This window comes from Bidens hawaiensis, unplaced genomic scaffold, assembly GCF_021521415.1.
Source record: "Bidens hawaiensis isolate Kalapana, Puna unplaced genomic scaffold, B.hawaiensis_p1.1 tig00018123_1, whole genome shotgun sequence".
NCBI lineage: Eukaryota > Viridiplantae > Streptophyta > Magnoliopsida > Asterales > Asteraceae > Bidens > Bidens hawaiensis.
In genome coordinates, this window is record NW_027492736.1 from 68,951 (window position 1) to 88,412 (window position 19,462).

A 19,462-nucleotide genomic window follows, 5' to 3' on the forward strand; every position below is an offset into this window, starting at 1 on the left:
AATCAAGACAGGTTGTATATTATTAACAGATTCAAAAGATTGAGAACTGGATGAACCAATTAATAGAGTACATACCTATTGAAACGAAAGCCTTAGATGATGGAAGATTGAAACTGATAACAACGTATAAAATGATCTTGAAAAGCAAGGAGAGATTAGGGTTTCTGGAGCAGCGGTGCGATGGTGGAATTAGTATTTGCAAGGGCGATTAGGGTTTTTTGAATATTTTACTAATAATTTGTATGTGACAAATCAATTTCCTCACCAACTGGCAACTGTAGCAAACTAGCATTGTACCATACAAGTCACGTGGATAAAGGCATAGGCAAGTAGAAAGATCTAGACGCAAACAAACAAGAATCACCTTACACGTGCCGCTACCAGCGTGATAAAATACTAGTATTATTTCATGACTTTTTCGCCACATATAGGCCACCGATTTTATCATCACACATTATTCATGCCAAATATATTTTATTAAAATAAAATAAAATCCATTCCAATTAAACTAAAATAACAAAACAACAAACTGTTAACTTTAGATCAAAAATCAAATAATTGATAGATAATTCAACCAAAAAAAAAAATTAAACCACAGCACAAAATAAATTAAAATGTGACAGAAGATGCCGACTGAATTATTCAGTCAAAAACTAATGATATTATTTCATAACCATCATCACTCACTGGTTGATTACATCCACAAAACTAAACGATGAAGCAACAAAGCCACATAACAAACTCTAGAACCACCCAACAATACGAAAAGACTGAAATCCAAATCCAGGCATGAAAGATCTAAGACAGCTGACCACAATCAGCAATAACAACAGGCTTGAAAGTAGCACCACTGCTGGATCCAACCTTCTCAATGGCCTTAACCACATCCATGCCTTCAACCACCTGTCCAAACACCACATGCTTACCATCAAGCCACTCAGTCTTAGCCGTGCAGATAAAAAACTGAGATCCATTGGTGTTGGGTCCGGCGTTGGCCATGGACAGAACACCAGGCCCTGTGTGCTTCCTGGTGAAGTTCTCGTCGGCGAACTTGTTGCCGTAGATGGACTCGCCGCCGGTGCCGTTGCCTCTGGTGAAATCGCCGCCTTGGCACATGAAGTCGGTGATCACACGGTGGAACTTCGACCCTTTGAAGTGCAACGGCTTGCCGGAGCTTCCGGTGCCTTTCTCGCCGGTGCACAGCGCACGGAAGTTCTCGGCTGTGCGAGGAGTCGTGTCGGCGTAGAGCTCCATCACGATACGCCCTGCCGGCGAGCCGCCCACGGTCATGTCGAAGAAAACTTTAGGGTTTGACATTTCGAAATGATAATAATATGATATGATTATTAGGAAGAAGGTTTGGTTTAGGTTTTGAGACGGTGGATTAAGGGGGTGGAGTGATCTGGGCCGTTGAAATTGACACGTGTTGAGATCATATGGTGATGGAGATTTACTAGAGTTGGGTTGAATTTAACTATGGTTACGAGGCCGGGTTTACTGTTTAGAGTCACGAACGAATCACATGGTATATGCCGTTCTAGAATTTACTATACTTTAATTAGAATAAAGATAGAATATATCTATGGTCTAACAAATATTGTTTTATTTTTTATTAAAAAGTCAAAATCTTAATTGATGATTTAAAATACTGATTTAAGATAATTGTGTAGTTAGTTTGTTCTCGAGTCATCACAATTATCATACTACTTTGTTATCACGTCTGAATTATATTGAACTGAATTTTCGGGTGAACCATCGATAGCAACACATCTTTTAGATTTCCAAGGTTGGTGATCATGAGATCACCTATATATATATAGCGGACATGGTATTGGGTATACTCTATAATGTTTGTATTTTAACCCAAACCCGACTTCAACAAGACCTATAAACCTGAGACAGACCCAGTTCGTTTCTCGATTCTCAGTTGATGTAAAATAGTTTAAAAATGGACATGCAATTTCCGAGATAGGTGTTGCTATCGAAGCATGTTTCTACTTGCAATGATAAGAATCACACTCAAAGACATCTTTTGATTAAATGGATTTATAGCTTAATATTACCTATATAATATTTATAATTATTAATTTTAGTAAAGCAATTATCTCTTATCTTTCGTAATTGAATTTAGTAAATTAGTTGTCTACGACAACAGAAACGAATTAGTTTCGACCTAACAACTCCTAACCTATAGTTGGGGGTATAGCCTAGACCTTGAACAAATTAAAAGGTAATAACTAAAATAAGGTATTTTATAATTATGAAATATAAAATTATATAAACAAAGGTTATAGCTAAAATATAGTTTCTTCAGGGTTAAAAAACGTAAGTATTCACATACATGATGATATAGTTAAAATATTATTTCTTCTTCATGATTAAAGATAAGCTTTTACCTACAAGAGGTACAGTCAAAATAGTATTTCTTCATAATTAAAAAACATAAGATTTTATATATCAAGGTTATAGACTAATGATGTTTCTTCTTGAAAAAGAACCATATCATAAACATTTTTTTTTTGAAGAAGAAACATAGCACATGAGTGGCAAATAAAGAGAAAGATTTCAGATCTAAATATTTTATTTAAACAAATGATCAATCAAGGTTTAAAGCTATCAAAACCAGACTAAATGTTTGTAGCCGGATTAAGAGACGATCCAAATATTTATGTAAACCTATTTTATTATAGGTTAATCGTCTTTCATTCATAAAGGTTTTCAAACAAGATCACCATATCATTCAGAACAAACAATCACAGGTGAATACGTTAAACCTTTTTCAGTCAAGATAAACGGGTTTTTTTTATCTTAAACAAAGACAACCAAATTTTATGAGATTATGTGATCTCTAACAAAAATATTTAAGGGATTACGTGATCCCTAATTTATAAGATAGAAAATAAAAGCAACTCGGACCGAGTACACATGTGTCTGGATCCAAACATAATTTATCTTATCTTTCAATCAAGGCTACGTGGCCGCAGACCAGAGATCATAATAAAAGTTCTCCAATGGGCGTCAGTTCCCGGAGAACCGTAATTGTGTGTGTATGGCAGTGGAACAAATCCCAGAAATAAGAGACGTTTCTGTTGAGATTGTTCAACAAAACTATTTTATCAGTCAATGGAAGATTTATAAAATGTTTTTAGAGTCAACGATTCACCAGCATATCGTTAACGTATTTTTCCCCCATATTTCAAGGAAATATGTTTGTGCATGTAGCAAGGAATTACAGCCATTAAAAAAGATAGAAGCTCACAAGGTAGAGATGGCTCAATTTTAATTATTAAAATATTGCAAACAATATTTAAACAAAGTTCATAAATTATTCACTCGGACATTTATTTTCCGAAAAGCGTTTCAAATAAATTAAATATTTTATTATTATAAATAAATGTTTACAAATGAATTAATGTTTCAAAATATATTAGTATTTAATTATAAAATAAAGAATTCCGCTAAATAACCCGCACTCTGATAAAATTACAAAACAGGTACCAACTATTGGTCACACGCCTAAGCCCTAAGTCGGGGTGTGACAATTCCCTCCGCAACGTGCGGGCTATCCTTTTAGTTATAAAAAATGCACATACAGTTTTAGTGATTATACAAAACAATTTTAAACAACTTGAATTAATTGTGGTAAACATGTTAATGAGCCTGCTTAGTTGAACTTAACACAACCGATTTAGCTACACGTGTTAGCGAAATGACTTAAAACTGACTGACGTCTGTTTAGATTGAACTCCAACATGTGAATTTTGTGTGATTACGGTGGTTAACATATATGGATGATTATAGTTTGGTTATGACCTAAAGCGGAAACTTCAGTTAATGAGAAACCATAAGTCCATAATCGGAACATTCAATTATCGTTTTTGTAATCCGTTATTTGATATATCGGTTATTGATTAATTAGGTTAACACTTGAGTTTGGGCTTTAGGCTTCAATATAACAGTTTTGGTCCACATTTGACAGTTGACACAACGGAATAACAAATGCCTTAGATTCGGTAAATGTATATGAGAAAAGAGTAAAACCCATGATCTGATGATTAGTATCGTCTAGATGTGAAAGAAAAAAAGAAGCCAGCTATTGGTTCTTCAAAAATAGATCTCACATACCTTAAACAGACCCGTAAATCAAATGGACATAAATGACAACCTAGCCAAAGTAGTTGTTCAATGAACATATAAAAAACATTTAAAGGGGACGGGTGGACCAAAATGGCTGAGTTATGACTTAGAAAGGTTTTTCATTGGATCATACTTTTTTTAGGGAAGTTATTTTTCACTATGTATTAACCAATTTACAAAACAAAATGATAAAATCAAAACTTTTAACTCCAATTTTTATTTCAAAAAATCACTGCATCACATTTATATTTCCTAAACATTAAAATTTAAACTCAAATCAATGTTAAGTTTAAAACATAAAGGGTTGAAAGATATACAGCATAGTCGTCGATTGTTTAAATTCACATATTCGAATGGTTTTTAAAACCCAGCGAAATTTGGTATGTGGTTTGCTTTAAGCCTAAACCCGATCTATGCATACCGTTACAACCAATGACAGCAAACGTCTCGAAATAATCATCGATTGAGTGTTCAGTTTGAAAAGTCGACTTGTGGGTTCGGTCCATGAATAGAAAATGTTGCCCATATTTTCTTATTAAGTTTATTTCTTAATTGCTAAAGATGAGCGGGTTAAACGGTGTTTGAGCTTAATTGTTTAAATATTGTTAAGTATTTTGGCTAATAAGTTTAGTTTAAAATGAGATTAACTGTTTTAAGTATTAAATGGGCTTTGTTATTTTTTATTAATTTATATATGCATAGGTTTATATGAATGTCAATATTTCATGATGTCTGTGGGGTAAGATATAAAACACTTCATGCACACAAAAGGATAACATGGTTAATCCGCGGAAAGGGTATCTTCCGCGAAGAAGTCAAAACCCACCTCATGAGATAACCACAAGACAATACGAGCAGAAAAGAACATCAGAAATGCTGCCACAGGTAGGACACGTGGTGGAACACCATTGCGTAGTACCAACTCCATATGGGCGCATCACGGACCAATAAGAATGGGCCAACGCCGTATTTGTACCAAACAAGAAGGCAGCGGAAGTGTTGTATGGTACAAAACCCTACATGGATGCATGATGGACCAATAACATTGGGCCAACATTATACCTGCACCAAAAGAAAGAATACTATTGGCCAGAATGTCCAACCAATTAGGACGAGCCGTCATGCTCAACCATGACGGGAGAAGCTTCCTTTGAGTGGGACAACTGATCCAACCTTCTCCCCCCTTCGGCTATATATACTGACGGTAATTTAATGGTAAAAGGATTCCAACTTCTAAGCTCTCTCACTCCTTAAATATATTCTGACCACTTACCATACTGATTCTCACGCCGGAGGGTGGTTACAAGAAGACCCCCCTTATCCCCTTCTCGTAACGAGCTCACGGTGTTCGTTTTGCAGGTGTACAGTTCGTTAGGGCTCATTGTTACTCATTTGGAGTTAACGGGTTGAACAATAGATTAACTTAATCAGCTTGGTTGATCTGTTAATTAACCCCTTGGACGAAGTGTTAGGCGTAACATTATCGGGTTAACCTAGTGTTTCTTCATTGGCGTCATCGGGTTAAGATAGAACAGTAACGAAAACTCAAAACTATGAGTTCTCGCGGACTCCCACCGGGAACACCATTTGCGGAGACGCATCATTGGCGTCATCGGGACGAAGGGATGAATAAGAGAAAGTGGAATGCACTCAGCAAGACGCATCATTAATATTTGCGGAGATACGCGATGATGGTCAAAAAAGCCCGTTTGAAACAGATGACGAGGAAGAAGGCCCAGTGATGTGGTTAAAAAGGGAACAAGAAAGGGTCAGCATAGAGTACGAAAAGAAATTGGAGAAATAGGCGAGGAAGTCGGCGAAAGGGATAGCCCCACGCGCCATCATATTTTCAAGAGATGACGTGGAATCGTCCGATAACGAATAACACCCTCGCCAAAGAGAGCGCGAAAGACTCCAAAGCCATAAAAACCAACAGAGAAATCAAGTGAGAACCAAGAAAGATCCCCTAACCAGAGTCGGGTAGCAAAGTCAAAGAATGCATGCAGGAAAAGCCAGTAACAAAGAGTGGATGCGATGGGGAGAGCCCTGAAACAAAAGATTATCCGCGGGGAAAGAAACATTGGGATTATTACCCCGACAATGACGTAGATTTTTCAAAACCCTACAGGGCAAAAGCTTTTGCAGAAAGGTCGAAATTCGTACAATAAATAGCAGAGGCCCCGCTGCCTTCTAACTCGAAGTTGCCATCCGCGGTGGGAAACTACGATGGGATGACCGATCCAACCTATCACTTGCACAACTTTATATCAGCTGAAGGAGTAGCTGGGTGGACATTTCCGGTTTGGTGCCATATGTTTGCCCTAACTCTTCACGGTGCGGCTAGAGAAAGGTTCGAGAGGCTCCCAGAAGACCTAATCACGAGCTTCGAAGATCTGGTAGCTAAATTCTCCCTGCGTTTTAGCCAACAGCGAAGGCATACCCGTGACCCTGCCGACATATTGACCGTGTTCCACCGAGATAATGAATCCATCAAATATTTTATCACGCGGTTTAACACAGAAGATCTTAAGATCAAAGGAGTAAGTGAGGATATGATGAGCGTGACGTAGATGTCGTGCTCTAATAAAAAACAAGTATTTATAAGACTTAAATTCCTATAACTAGTATGGGTAAGTAAGGTCGTCTCCACAGGGAGTCAGTGGAAAGTGCAAGTAAAGTTCATAATTATTAATTAAACTAGGTGGACAAACGATTCAAGCGGTTTAGAAAAGTTGATTTAAGAAAACACACAATTATAACTAAAAGGTTGTAAACAATTATGGGAAAACGATTCACTTCAGGTTCAGGTAGTTCGATGACCAACTAATCAAAGATTCATAAAGATTAATTGCGAAATAATTACTAAACCAAACAATTGGGTTGTAAGGACAAACGATATCCTAACCGAATTGTTGACACAAATGAACTCCGGTTTACCCAATTACCAGTTTAATGTATGAAAACCAATAATAAGCAATGAATAACGATTACTAGTTCAATGAAATATGAGATAACCCTACATGTGATGAACACAACCAAAAAAGTGATGCAAAGTTTGATAATCAAAATCATAAACTATTTAAAAAATCAATTCATAATATAAAACAAGATTAAAGACATTCAATCAAGTTCTTACTCTATCAATACATAGAATCTGATCAAAGTTAGTCTACACAAAACCCTAGCCTAAAGTGAATACAATGGTTAGCCTGCCATCGGCATCACGGAGGATTCGCTTATCTGATGAGAGGACGAAAGCATGCGATGAACGGACGAACCAGAGGCTTCGGGATGATGCAAAATCATCCTACGGCTTGTACTTGGTTGCTGGAATGAAGGATAGGTCGAAATATGGGCTCAAAACTGATTATATCAAAGTTAGGTTAATTTTCGTCTGGAGGGATGTTAGCACGACGCTAACATCCAGGGGTGAGACCTTAGCGTCGCGCTAAGGTCTACTTTCCTGATTTCTTAACACTCAGGGCCCCTTAGCACCGCGCTAAGGGGTATTTGACACATTCTCATTATTTTCTTCTTTTATCTTGCATAGGTAAACATGCCACTCGTCATGAGTCTTCTACGTCTTCGTTCCAAGCCCGTAATTCATCCCGATAGGCGTCCTTAACATCAAGTATCCTGAACCACATAAACACGCTTGAAGTATCAAAGTTCACATAATATTTAAACTAAAAGTAAACAAATAATATAATAATATACATGACTTTTACCCCACCATCACATCCCCACACTTATCTTTTGCTTGCCCTCAAGCAAACTCTCATGCAACACATACACCTCGACCGATGATTCATCAATTACCACGATTAATATTAGTAAGGTATAAATTCATACCCTATTCCTAAGAACTAACACTATAAAGGTTGATAACCCACCAAAAAATTTGATGATACATTTAAAACTATGGATCCTCCCAAACGAGAGTACTTTGTTTCCGGTTAGGGCACACATGATCACACCCCTCATAATATAGCATCTCTCCTCTCGGTCTAATATCTGGACCAAAAGATAATGTGCTAGTATCTCTTTACCCTCTATACCAAGTATGAACACAAAGTAATAAGCTTGGAAGCAAGTCATATTTCCACCCATTACGAATCTGTTACATAAAGAATAGAACTAAGGGTTTTTCTATGGCTTAGGTTAGGGTGTGGAAGCGGATTTATTTAGTGACTTATGGTGAATGAAACTCGATTTATTCCACTATACAAACAATCAAAATTACAAACTGACAGCTATTTACAACTGAACTAACATAACATTAACTCTTTTTGAGTTTTTATAGATTTTTCAATTTTTTTTTACATTCAAACTTTCACTTATACTAATACTGAATTGAGACATACGCACATTGTGTACTATGCTCGACAAACGACTCTAAATTCAACTCTTGACTTACCAAATTTCATCCACAAGTTTAATAATAATAAAGGCCAAGGCAAACACGGCTTGTAATGTGGTTAAACAAATGAAAAGGGAAAATGCACAAACTTGGCTCCTAAGGGATAATGTATGGTAGGGAGTATTATTTTTTTTTTGTGTCAGGCCAATATAAAGTGGGTTTTCTACAGTCCTATTTCTCCACACAGGTGGTATTAAGATCTCGAAATGCATGAGACAACCAAGTTCTAGATATCATGGACATACTGGTTAGTCTCTATAATGGCACTCACATGACATGTGTGTATACTATATATTATATGCATATTATATATAAGGCAAATCTCACACACGTAATGGAGGAATTAGGCTGCCGACATGAAACATGTGTACCCGTCCCCATGACTCGTTATCCCCTTCTAAACGGTACATTTTAATTTTCCATTTTGCAAAACATTTGCATGGGGGAAGCTTAAAAACTGACCATGACCAAAGACCTCTACTTGGCATTAATAATAACAATTAATTATTTACAATTCTAGCTTTTGCGCACAATCAAGGCACTCTAAAGCAAAAAAATTTTAATTTTACTCCCATCCCCACACTTGAGGTTAATATTGTCCTCAATGTTTAAAACTTAGCAATCAAAAATATATTATTGGGGACGGGGTTAAAATTGACTGATAATAAATTTTAAAACCGGGCTTAATGTGATGGTCCTAACACTTTTTATAATATACAATTACACTTTTAACAATAAAACTAATAAAACAAAAAGAATTATGAACAAAAAATCACATGATAAGAAAGTAAGCAACTCAAGTACATTTGTGCTTGCTCTCAACGAACCCAGCTCCTCAATTCACTCAACAAAATTAGCAAACTCTCACACGTGTAGAAGCATGCTTCTCACAACTGTTAGGATAGGTCTTTTAAACTGTTTGCAAAACCATTAATTGTAATTACTAAGCCAGATTATATATATATATATATAATTAAATTTGTTAAACTAGTAAAATTGTTAAAAGACCTAACTCACTTTCGTAGGAATCACGATTGCATTTAGATTATGCAACAAGCCCTTTAAATCCCCCGGTCGCCCGAGTGGATGAGTGAGTTCTCGTGAGGGTTTATAGTAAACCACACCCACAAAGTTCAAATACAACACAAAATACAGCAGTGGGGTGTACTGCGGCTGACGGCAGTGGTGGTATACGGCGGTGGGGTGTGGCGGTGTATGGTGTTTGTGAAGGATGGTGTTTGGTTGGAATGAGTTGTAACACCCCGGCCCAAAAAGGGCTGGCGTGTCACAATAACATGGTTTCTGAACAAAAGACAAAAATTTATATATTGACTTGTCAAAGGTATAACACATTAAACAAGTCGAACTTAAGGTTAATTTACCAACTAGCACAGTTGAAAAGATATTTTATTAGGATTCTGATGTTTTATTCCTCGCTCTTAATCCAGCCTAAAATAGCCTGTGGACCTGTATAAAAAAATATAAAAATAACAGAATGAGCCGAATGCTTAGTACGGAATAATAGGCTCAAACAATTAATGATTTAACGAAACATAATATAGATTGAAGTTTCAGTTGATGATACGATGCAAAGTAACCTTATTAAAATAAATTAAAACATATCGTACGAATGTACACACGATCGAACATAAAACATGACAATATACAAGTAGCTACTCCTGTATATTTATCAACGAGATGGCGAGTTGGCATATCCGCTATCCATCTCCTTAATATTAATCCTATGATCGATCCATATGCCTCCAAATAGCCATATGTACCACACTTGTACATATTTTTTTTACCTTTTATGCACAAATTTGGGGGGAGAAGTCAAAAAATTACAAAAAGATTTCAAAATCAGAAAAATACAAAAATAGTGTCATTTTCAGTAAATTTTAAAACAGAAAATATACAAAGTTTTTTGATAGCATTAACTAGGAAGTGACATGAATTTTCATGCTAATGGTCGGTCAACACACGTAAGGTACTGTAGCTAAAGGTTTAGGCCCTAGGCTCACCTTTTAGAATGAACAGACGGTTTGGTCTATTGACTTGTTGGAAATTAATGAACTTGCACATAGTGGGAAACATCTTAGGGTTTTATTAGCTTAACTAAGCAAGTGTAAGAACTAGAATGAAAGATCATATCATACTTAAGCCTCGTGTCATTTGATTATAAAAATCTATTTTTGTATACGTAATTTATATATATAAATCCTATGTATACATTTTTATGCCCGCGAAGCTTCGCATTATGTTGTGCGGTGGCGCAGACCGTAATGTTGATGCTCTCGGAAGACAGAATCCCTCATCTGTATGTTGTGTGGTGGCGCATACCAGAGCTTAGATGCATACTGTAAACTGTTTAACATGGTGGATTTTTAAAAGAGTTTATGTTTTAAAAAGGCACAAGCTAAAAGTTCAATGCAAATGTAAGCAAAAAAGCATAAAGCAAAGCGCACAAGAAAAAGTTGTATGAAGTGTCTAGACAAAGCACCATGAAGGAAACTATTGTCGGTCAATCTTTATCCTAAGATCAAGTTAGTGTTCATAGGTTGTATATTGTATAAAAATATTTTGATCTTGTGACAAAAGGTTTAAGTCAAGTTGGGTGATTCGGTTCGAGAAAACTATAATTAAGCATGGTGAAGTGGCTTTGAGACTTTTAAGTGTGGGTCTTACTTAGTCATACAAACTTAAACTGTGTCCAGTCTTATTTTCCTTAGTAAGTATTAGGGGTATGAGTTTAAGTGGACAACAATACTGGTAATTGTCTAGGCTCTAGACTAGCTAAGTAACTGTGTGTCGAAAAGTATTATTTGACCTACTCATAACGAAGTGGTCCCAAAAGTATTAAAAATGTTATTGTTTGTGACTAATTTGATTGTATTCAATTTTTTTTTATTTTTTAATTTAATTTTTATTTTTATTTTCTACTTTATTTTATTTTACTTTTGTCAAAATCGATACAAAACATTGAAGGGATCAATGTTTTTTTAAACAAGAATGGATAAGTTTTCTTGCTTGGATCCATCTCAGATTGTGTGGGCCCAATTTCAATAGGACCGAGAACCCAAATGAGTATAAGAACATGGTTCTCGGCCTCTTTATCACTATACTTAAGCAATCTCAACAAACTTTCTCATTTAATTTTGAATTTGTTTTCTTCAAAGATTGATATATCAATAAATCTCAAGGTATGGTTAACTGTGTTTATAAGAACTTGCATTTTATAATCGATGCCATGTTTAGGGTTTTCAGTTCCAAAAAATAGTGATCAAGGTTTTGATTTTGGTGTGAATGAGATCGGTTTGATTAAGTATATCTGAATTCACTCTCAATTTTGGTTTAGATTAACGATTTAAGATTCCATTGAAGTTATCTACATGTCGTTAATGGAGGTTTTAGGATTGACGATGACGATACACAGATTTCTAGGTTTTTTTCAAGATCTCAATTGAGATCCATGTTTTCCTAAAACTCACAAAACAAGAACTCGGTAACACATTTTAAACCGAAAACTAAGGGCTCTCGGAAAAATACTGAGAACCACAATATACCGAAAACTAAATGTTTTCGGAAAGATACCGAAAACATTAACATATTGAAACCACCCGTATTTCCGAACACTCACATGACACCGAAACCTAAGCGTTTTCGAATAAATTTTTGAATTGCATCTTTAAGTTAATTTAATTTAAGAAAATTGGTATTATATTACTAAAATATTTTTCTCACATGGAAAGTTTTGTGTAGATTATGGTAGATCAAAAATTCAAAATCCATTGAAGGTTGTAGACTCGCACAATGTTACTACTTATTTATTTGATCCTCCAGCTACTCATCCAGAGCTTTAAGTCTTTGATAGTGGGGCTGAATACATGCAGACTCACTTGTGCTATTAGAGAAAATCCAGTTATTTATAAGGACTTGATTGCTGATTTTTGGAGTTCAGCTAAACACAATCCACAAGGATCAAGGGGGCTGGTATTATCGAAGCTACAGTTAGGAGGCAAGATTTTGTTATCTCATAGATGTCTATTAGAGATTCCTTACTGTTTGGAGATTTACCAGATCATCCTACTTAATACCCAAAAGAGGTTGTTACTTAAATATTACAGAGAACGGGTTATGAGAGAACATATCCTCTAATCAACAAGAAACTGTTACATCCATGTTGGAGATATTTGTTTCACTAGTTCTTTATGTGGTTGGCTGGGAATAAGGAAGGAACTGATCAGATAAATCATGTGCAGTCATCAGCTGTTATTGCACTAATCATGAATGGGATTATAATTTTTCAAAATTCATTTTTAATGAGATGTTTGGAAATTTGAAAGAAATAAGGAGATATTCTTCATGTAACCCACATTCATTTAGATGTAGCTAGATGTTAATTATCCAAATATAGAGAAAATGGTAGAGACTATAGATGTTATGGGGATGGGTCCGTATACCTTTGGGTTAATGAAGCAACAGAGAGAGGGGGCGAAAGTAATGTATCAAGGGATTCATGCCTTGGAAAAATTTTGAAAGTTTGTATAAACTATAAGCAAAGGTTGTGGAAAGACCTGAGCAAGAACTTCAATTGAATAATGAGGTGGAGGGAGAGCATGATTTACCTCCTCAACAGGTTATTCCTGAACTTGAGAATATTATACTTACTGATGATGAGGAAGCCACTCATTATGAATCTCCAGCACAACCCATGGAGATACCTCATTAAGTTAACATTCAACCAGTAAGTAGCGACTCTGGAGGATTGTTTTCGTTAAAGAAAAATTACAACGAACAACGTTGAAACCTCATCAATCTAAGTGATCTTGATGAAGTTTCTGAAGATTAAGACACTTGTCTCATTCCACGAAAGATAATACGAAGAGATCCACGACCATGTGTCTTAGTACAAAGCCAAAGGCAAAACCAAAGCCAAAATATTCCTAACGTTATTTTTTCAGATGAACCTGCATCAGAAGTTCAACATGTTGTCCATTCAGCGATTTTCGAGCAACAGCCACCTATAGTTGACCCGGATGTGAGCTTTCCATGCGGTTCTTCTTCTCACAATATTAATGAAAGTTCTGGTTCTCAAGATGATCGAGTTGATATCATTCTTTCTCTGTAAGAAACATTCTTACAATCTTAGGGCACAGGTATTTAGTTTGAATCATATTCACGCTATGCAACACATGGTATTTGTGTTAGAACAAGATTTAACTATTAAAGTTGTGAAGATAAATGATTGGAGAAAAGTAACGTTGCCAAGGATGCTAATTTTATGGAACTGGAAGCTAATCTTGGTGAGTTAACCGCCATGTTCTTTGATATGAAGCAAAAACTGGAACAAAAATTTGGAAAAGATTTTGTTGATCAAGGAAGACAAGATAAGCCATATAACCAAGATTTTGGTGGATCAGGGTCTGGATCTGGAAATGATGTGTTTCCAGAGTTTTCTACTCATCAAGATGATTCTCGTCCTGCATCTTGTGATCTTGTTGAATCTACAGAGTTCAATAACTAAGTAGCAGGTGAAGTTGATACTCCAGATTCTCAACTCACCAAATACAAGTTGTTGACTATGAAGAATTCCAATCAGAATGTCATGTCATCCAATCATCCAGAAAGATTTGTTGTGTATGTAAACAAAGATTAATATGATACATATGGAGATCGGTCTGGGATTTTGATGTGGGGGTTTCATTCTGACAAAAAATTGTGGATTATGAAGTATAATAGTGAAAGGACTGAGTATTACAAGAATGAAATTGATTTTAGCACATGGACAAAAGTGAATTTGACTGAACTTTTTCATCCACCATTTTAGAATCCAGGGAACGTGAATAAGGCGTAGAATTTCTTTAATTTTCTAAAAAACCAGGTTGAGTCTGGAATTTCTGGGATGAAGACAGCCGAGTCATTTGTTAAGAAGACAAAGGGTGTTATTGATCCTTTTACCAACAAAACAATAAAGAGTGTTACTGCTACCAAGAAGCTCAAGCCATTACCAATTGCCAAGAGAATTGCATATGGTTCTTTGGATGATATGAAATTCTGGTGCTATGATTATGAAACTGCGTGCATTATTGTTCGTCTTGAGAAAAGTCAGTTCAAATTTGTAGATCCCAAGGATTTGCTGAAGTTTGGTCAGCATGACATTCATACCTTGACTACATTCAAACTGAAGTTGAACCATTATTTGAACATGCTGCAAAGGAATACACTGCTATGGTGCCACGATCATTAACAAGTTGTGGGCTGGAGCGTTCGATGGGGTGGATGCATATCTGGTAACTAAACCAATATGAAGAAAGAATAAATCAATGGGGAGATTATTAGAGTTAAATTATGGTTTAAGCTTGTGATATAACGTTTTCGTTTTGTATAGTGGAACTTGGTTGGCTTGTAAAGGTTCCCGGCTAGTAGCCGAGAACTCAATCAGTTTTCGGTGGGCTTTAGGGTATGTGTTGGGCTTTGTATGCTTCCTTATAAATATAGGTGTTGTGTTTTTGTTCAAGGGTTAAGCATATTATCGATATCAAGAATGCTTATGTACCAGACGGTTGTTAGTCAATATAATCGTGTTAAAAAAATTTATCATTGTTTTCACCTTATTCTCATTCATCTTTGCTTGTTCTTGAATCACCATAACTACTAGATTCCGCCTAGTAGTTGTGTTTGCTTGATATCATATTGTGTAGATCTGGATTTGGAACTTACATATTTAAGACAATGATAAATACTAAATTCATTAATACTAAATAACTAATTACGTTAAATAGTGTTGATTGCAAACCCTAAGTATCTAATGGGCCCATGGGCTCATGACAATAAACCTAATACCCAATAGATTGTTGATGCCTAATCGGCGATGAAAAACAGGATTCAATGAAAGAGGTATGCGAGATTTGTGACATAATGAAATAGATTAGTGTTACAAAAGAAAAAGTTGGAATAGAATACCTTTGGGTGTATTAGAAAATTAGAAAATGTTATGACAATTTAAAGATTATGAAGTTGGGCCTTTCTTATTTGATTCAATTCCACGTGTAACTTTTTTTAACCCAATTCCTACCATAATATAATGCGACTTCTTCATACTCCTTAGTATTCTCGTTCTTTATCATCTCATAAAACCATCCATGTCACGCTCATCAAAAGCAAAACTAAGACTATATATCATAACTAGATTTATTTTTATTTTAGTCATGTTGTCAAACCTGCAACTCTATGACTAATTTGATTTTTTCGAAAAATATGTGTTAGTGGTATCGCTGTCTCTCCCAAATGGTCATAACACTTGCATCTTCATTACCCGAATTTAAATCCCCCCTTACTCATATTTCAAGGTGTTCACATGAGCCAGGAATCGAGCCTGTGAGTCCCTACCATTCACCAAAGTGGTGATGGCCGTGACTAATTTAATACCTCCAGCAAGTTCCTCTTCTATTTTTTCTTTTTATTTTTCATTTTTAGGATATTTGAGCACTAAATCAGGGTTAGCGTTTTAACACTTCAAAATTATTTGGTTTCTAACTATTATTTTTAACTAATACTGAATCATAAACGATTGCATCTTCAAGATTTATTTGCTTCGTTAAAAAATAGCCATATTACTATTTGAAAACCATGCCTTGTTAATTGTTATAATGTTAGGCTATAATAATGAAATTTGAGTTTAATTCAAACCTAGATAGCTAACGAGCAAGCCACGATTCGAGCTTATCTTGGCATGGGTTGATTTTGAGCGAGATTTTCGAAGAGCCCAAATAAACAATACCTTTTCTTTGACTATCCCAATTCCCAAATCAATTGTATTTCAAAAAGTATGTGGCTCATGACTCTCTCAAAAAACTCTCTTGAAATCTGTTTGTTTATAAACAAGTGAGCTGAGTTGGCTTGGTTTGTAATGAGCCGAACTTGAGCCAAGGCAAGTTGACTCGTAATCACTTATAATGCAGCCCTAATATGTTTAATACTCTTTCTGATACATAAATTAATCAATAATAAACAAAAGATAGTATAAAAAAAAAGAACTAAACTTTAAAATTACAAATCTGAGATGTGTGTAGAAGCTTTTTGTGGGCAAAACTCTTTTCTCAAAGCATCCTCCAACTGTAAGAATATTGATGAGAGTAACCCTGCAAACAAAATACATAATCATGTCCATAAACAAAAACAGATAAGCCGTTGTTCTTAGTTGAAGTAACTAGATAACACATAATTCAATAACATAAAAAAAAAACAAACAAACCTGGTGCAACGGTTTCTCCAGGTTTCAAAGATCCTCTAACTAAAAGAGTGCCCGGAATCTGCCCAAAAACCTATTAAAAAGACCAAAAAAATATATATATTGTTATAAACACAAACGTGTTCTTGCAACAATACAAACGTATAAAATCATTAGAAAATGGCATACTTACCGTTACACGAAAATGCAAATCATTTGAGATTACATCAACATAAAACAAAGGAGCGTTTAATTTACAGGATGCGTCACTCCCTTTAAAGAAAGATTCAACTGATTGGAGGACATGAAACGCACTGAACTGGCGTTGGATTCCCTACAACGGTGATAACAGCATGATTATTAAAAATGAATATAGAGATTAATATACCGAATCAAATTAACATATACAGACCTCTAGCATGAAAGTGAGGACATTTTTAGTGGCCACGTAAGATGATATTATCTTTTTAGTTGAAGGAACAAAAGACCAAGCAATTCCCCACCGAGACGTTTGACCTTGAACAAACTCAGTAGTTTTAACCACCGTAACTCCCACTTCACGAAGCTTTGATATCAAATTTTTTAAACTCGATTTCTTTCCAACCATTGATGTGTACCATCTATAACAAGCACAAATACATAATATAAAGAAGTTTCCCAAATCACAATGAACTAGCCTTTAAGTTTTATTCTAAAAGGATAATACCTAAAAGATTGTTTAAGTTGAACACTATCTTGAATCATTCGACTGACAAAAGCTTGTTCGCCACCTGGACAAACCATCTCTGCAGGGGTCCCACCACAAGATGAGTTTGGATTAAGACCCGCTTCATCCATTGACTCAAAGAAAGGTGGATTACACATACAAAAGTCAAACTTCTCATCGGTTTTGACCACACCTAGAAGTATAGGAGGTCCATTGTAAGTTCCACCGTTGTTAGTGGTTTGACTAGTCAACTCTCCTTCATCAAAGTCAACTTTCCGAATCTCTATTAAATTAGATATTTGGGGATTATTCTTAACGTTTTTCTCGGCCCAGTTGAGTGCTACATCTGTCACGTCTGTTATTAACAATTAACCAACATTCATAGCTATTAGAAGTTGTATACGAATTAACAAAAAAAATCATTACGATAAGTACCTGTTCCAATGAAACTCCAGCCGAGAAGGGATGCACCAAGTAAAGGATAAATGCAATTGGCCCCGGTGCCAATATCAAATCCTTTTATGATATTGTCGTCTTTGTGATGACTGGGAATGATATCAGAGGATAAAAGGTCTTCGATCCAATGGATGTAATTAGATCTGTTGGGTACCGTGGGGCATAACTGTCCATCGGGGATCCACCTATTGATTAACATGATAGTTTGTTTTAAAACTAATTTGTTAAGGTACAAGAATGATAAATTTATACCGAGTACATAGTTGGAAGGTCTTAATGTGTGATTCAGGAAGTAATTAAAAGATCACACTGGTAGTTACAATTAGTAGCACTTTTATTAATATTACGTTAAGATAAAAACATAATACTATTGAGTTCAAACCTATGATCTGTTCAAGTTAAATTAGCATCTCTTATCAACAATATGTTTCTTTATTGTCTAAAGTCACGAACGACTAATTCACGCCAAATTGAAAAAACGTAAACCCTAAAATATTCAAAATTCAAATTGGTAAAATTGACACCAACAGGAACAATACGCGTATCATACATAAATACATACATACCAGGTGATTGAATGATGATGCAGAAGCAAAACCCTAGTGAGTTCGCGAGTGGCGTTAAAGTCTTTCCAGTCGATCTTGGGGTTTTTGCCTTGACGAGTGTAGGAAACATAGGGTTGAAAGGAAGGATAGAGAGATGCCAGAAGACCGAAGTCCGGTCGGTTATTATCAGAGTACTTGTTCTCCGACTCCCTCCGCCTCTTCTTCCCCATTTCATTTTGCCCGGGTTGCTGGCTTGGTGAACCCTTTTATATTTATATTTATATTTATATTTATATTTATACTTTTTTCTATTTAAAGATATATATATATATATGTCAAGCTGTCTTAGAGTATGCTTTGAAATTTATTTCACAAATGATGTTTGTTTATATTAAATTTGTTTCAAAAATGGCATGGTTTGAGGGTTATTATAAAAATGGTGGAACTGTGGTTTGAAATCACGGTTTGGTTATTTTCTCTATAAACATATTTCAGAAAATAATACTTTGGATTAAAATAAGCAAGTCGTGGTTTGAAACCACGGATTGCATCAAAAGGTTAAACCTAATATCACATCAAAAGGCAAGTCATGAGAGTATGATCTCCTTGGAACAAATTCATTCAAAATGTGTCTTTGGAGACTAAATTCAAAAAGCCCTTTTCTCAAGAAAAATAGAATTTGAACGGACCAGATAAGAAACATAAAAAAAACGTCTGGAGAGACTGCTTTTTACAAAAGGATTTCAATTATAAATATGGACGAAAACTCCAAGATTTTTAAAAATCTCGTCGGGTTTGTCAGACTCATGCCAAGTGTCAAGTTTTAATTGGTTCTACAATCCCGTCAGTTATAATTCCAAAGCCTCGCCACAGTACAAGATCGTTGGGTTATGTTGGAAATTTGGTTACTTCTATGATCTTTTTTTTTCTCTTTCTTCATCTGGGTCTTTTTGAAAATTTTGCCATAT

The 19,462-nt window shown here is 35.4% G+C and overlaps 2 protein-coding genes across 2 annotated transcripts; both read right to left on the reverse strand.

Moving 5' to 3' along the window:
- Window positions 1-789: 789 nt before the first annotated feature.
- On the reverse strand, window positions 790-1,333 carry LOC143555389 (peptidyl-prolyl cis-trans isomerase 2). The gene has a single exon (XM_077044952.1). It carries the CDS (start codon window positions 1,315-1,317, stop codon window positions 799-801), a length of 519 nt encoding a protein of 172 aa, XP_076901067.1. The 5' UTR covers window positions 1,318-1,333; the 3' UTR covers window positions 790-798.
- A 15,132-nt stretch (window positions 1,334-16,465) lies between these two features.
- On the reverse strand, window positions 16,466-18,724 carry LOC143555392 (psilocybin synthase-like). The gene is made up of 7 exons (XM_077044956.1): window positions 18,516-18,724; window positions 17,929-18,134; window positions 17,494-17,848; window positions 17,200-17,407; window positions 16,981-17,121; window positions 16,812-16,881; window positions 16,466-16,698 (listed from the first exon to the last, which is right to left on the reverse strand). Exons 1-7 carry the CDS (start codon window positions 18,722-18,724, stop codon window positions 16,607-16,609), a joined length of 1,281 nt encoding a protein of 426 aa, XP_076901071.1. The 3' UTR covers window positions 16,466-16,606.
- Between the last annotated feature and the right edge of the window lie 738 nt (window positions 18,725-19,462).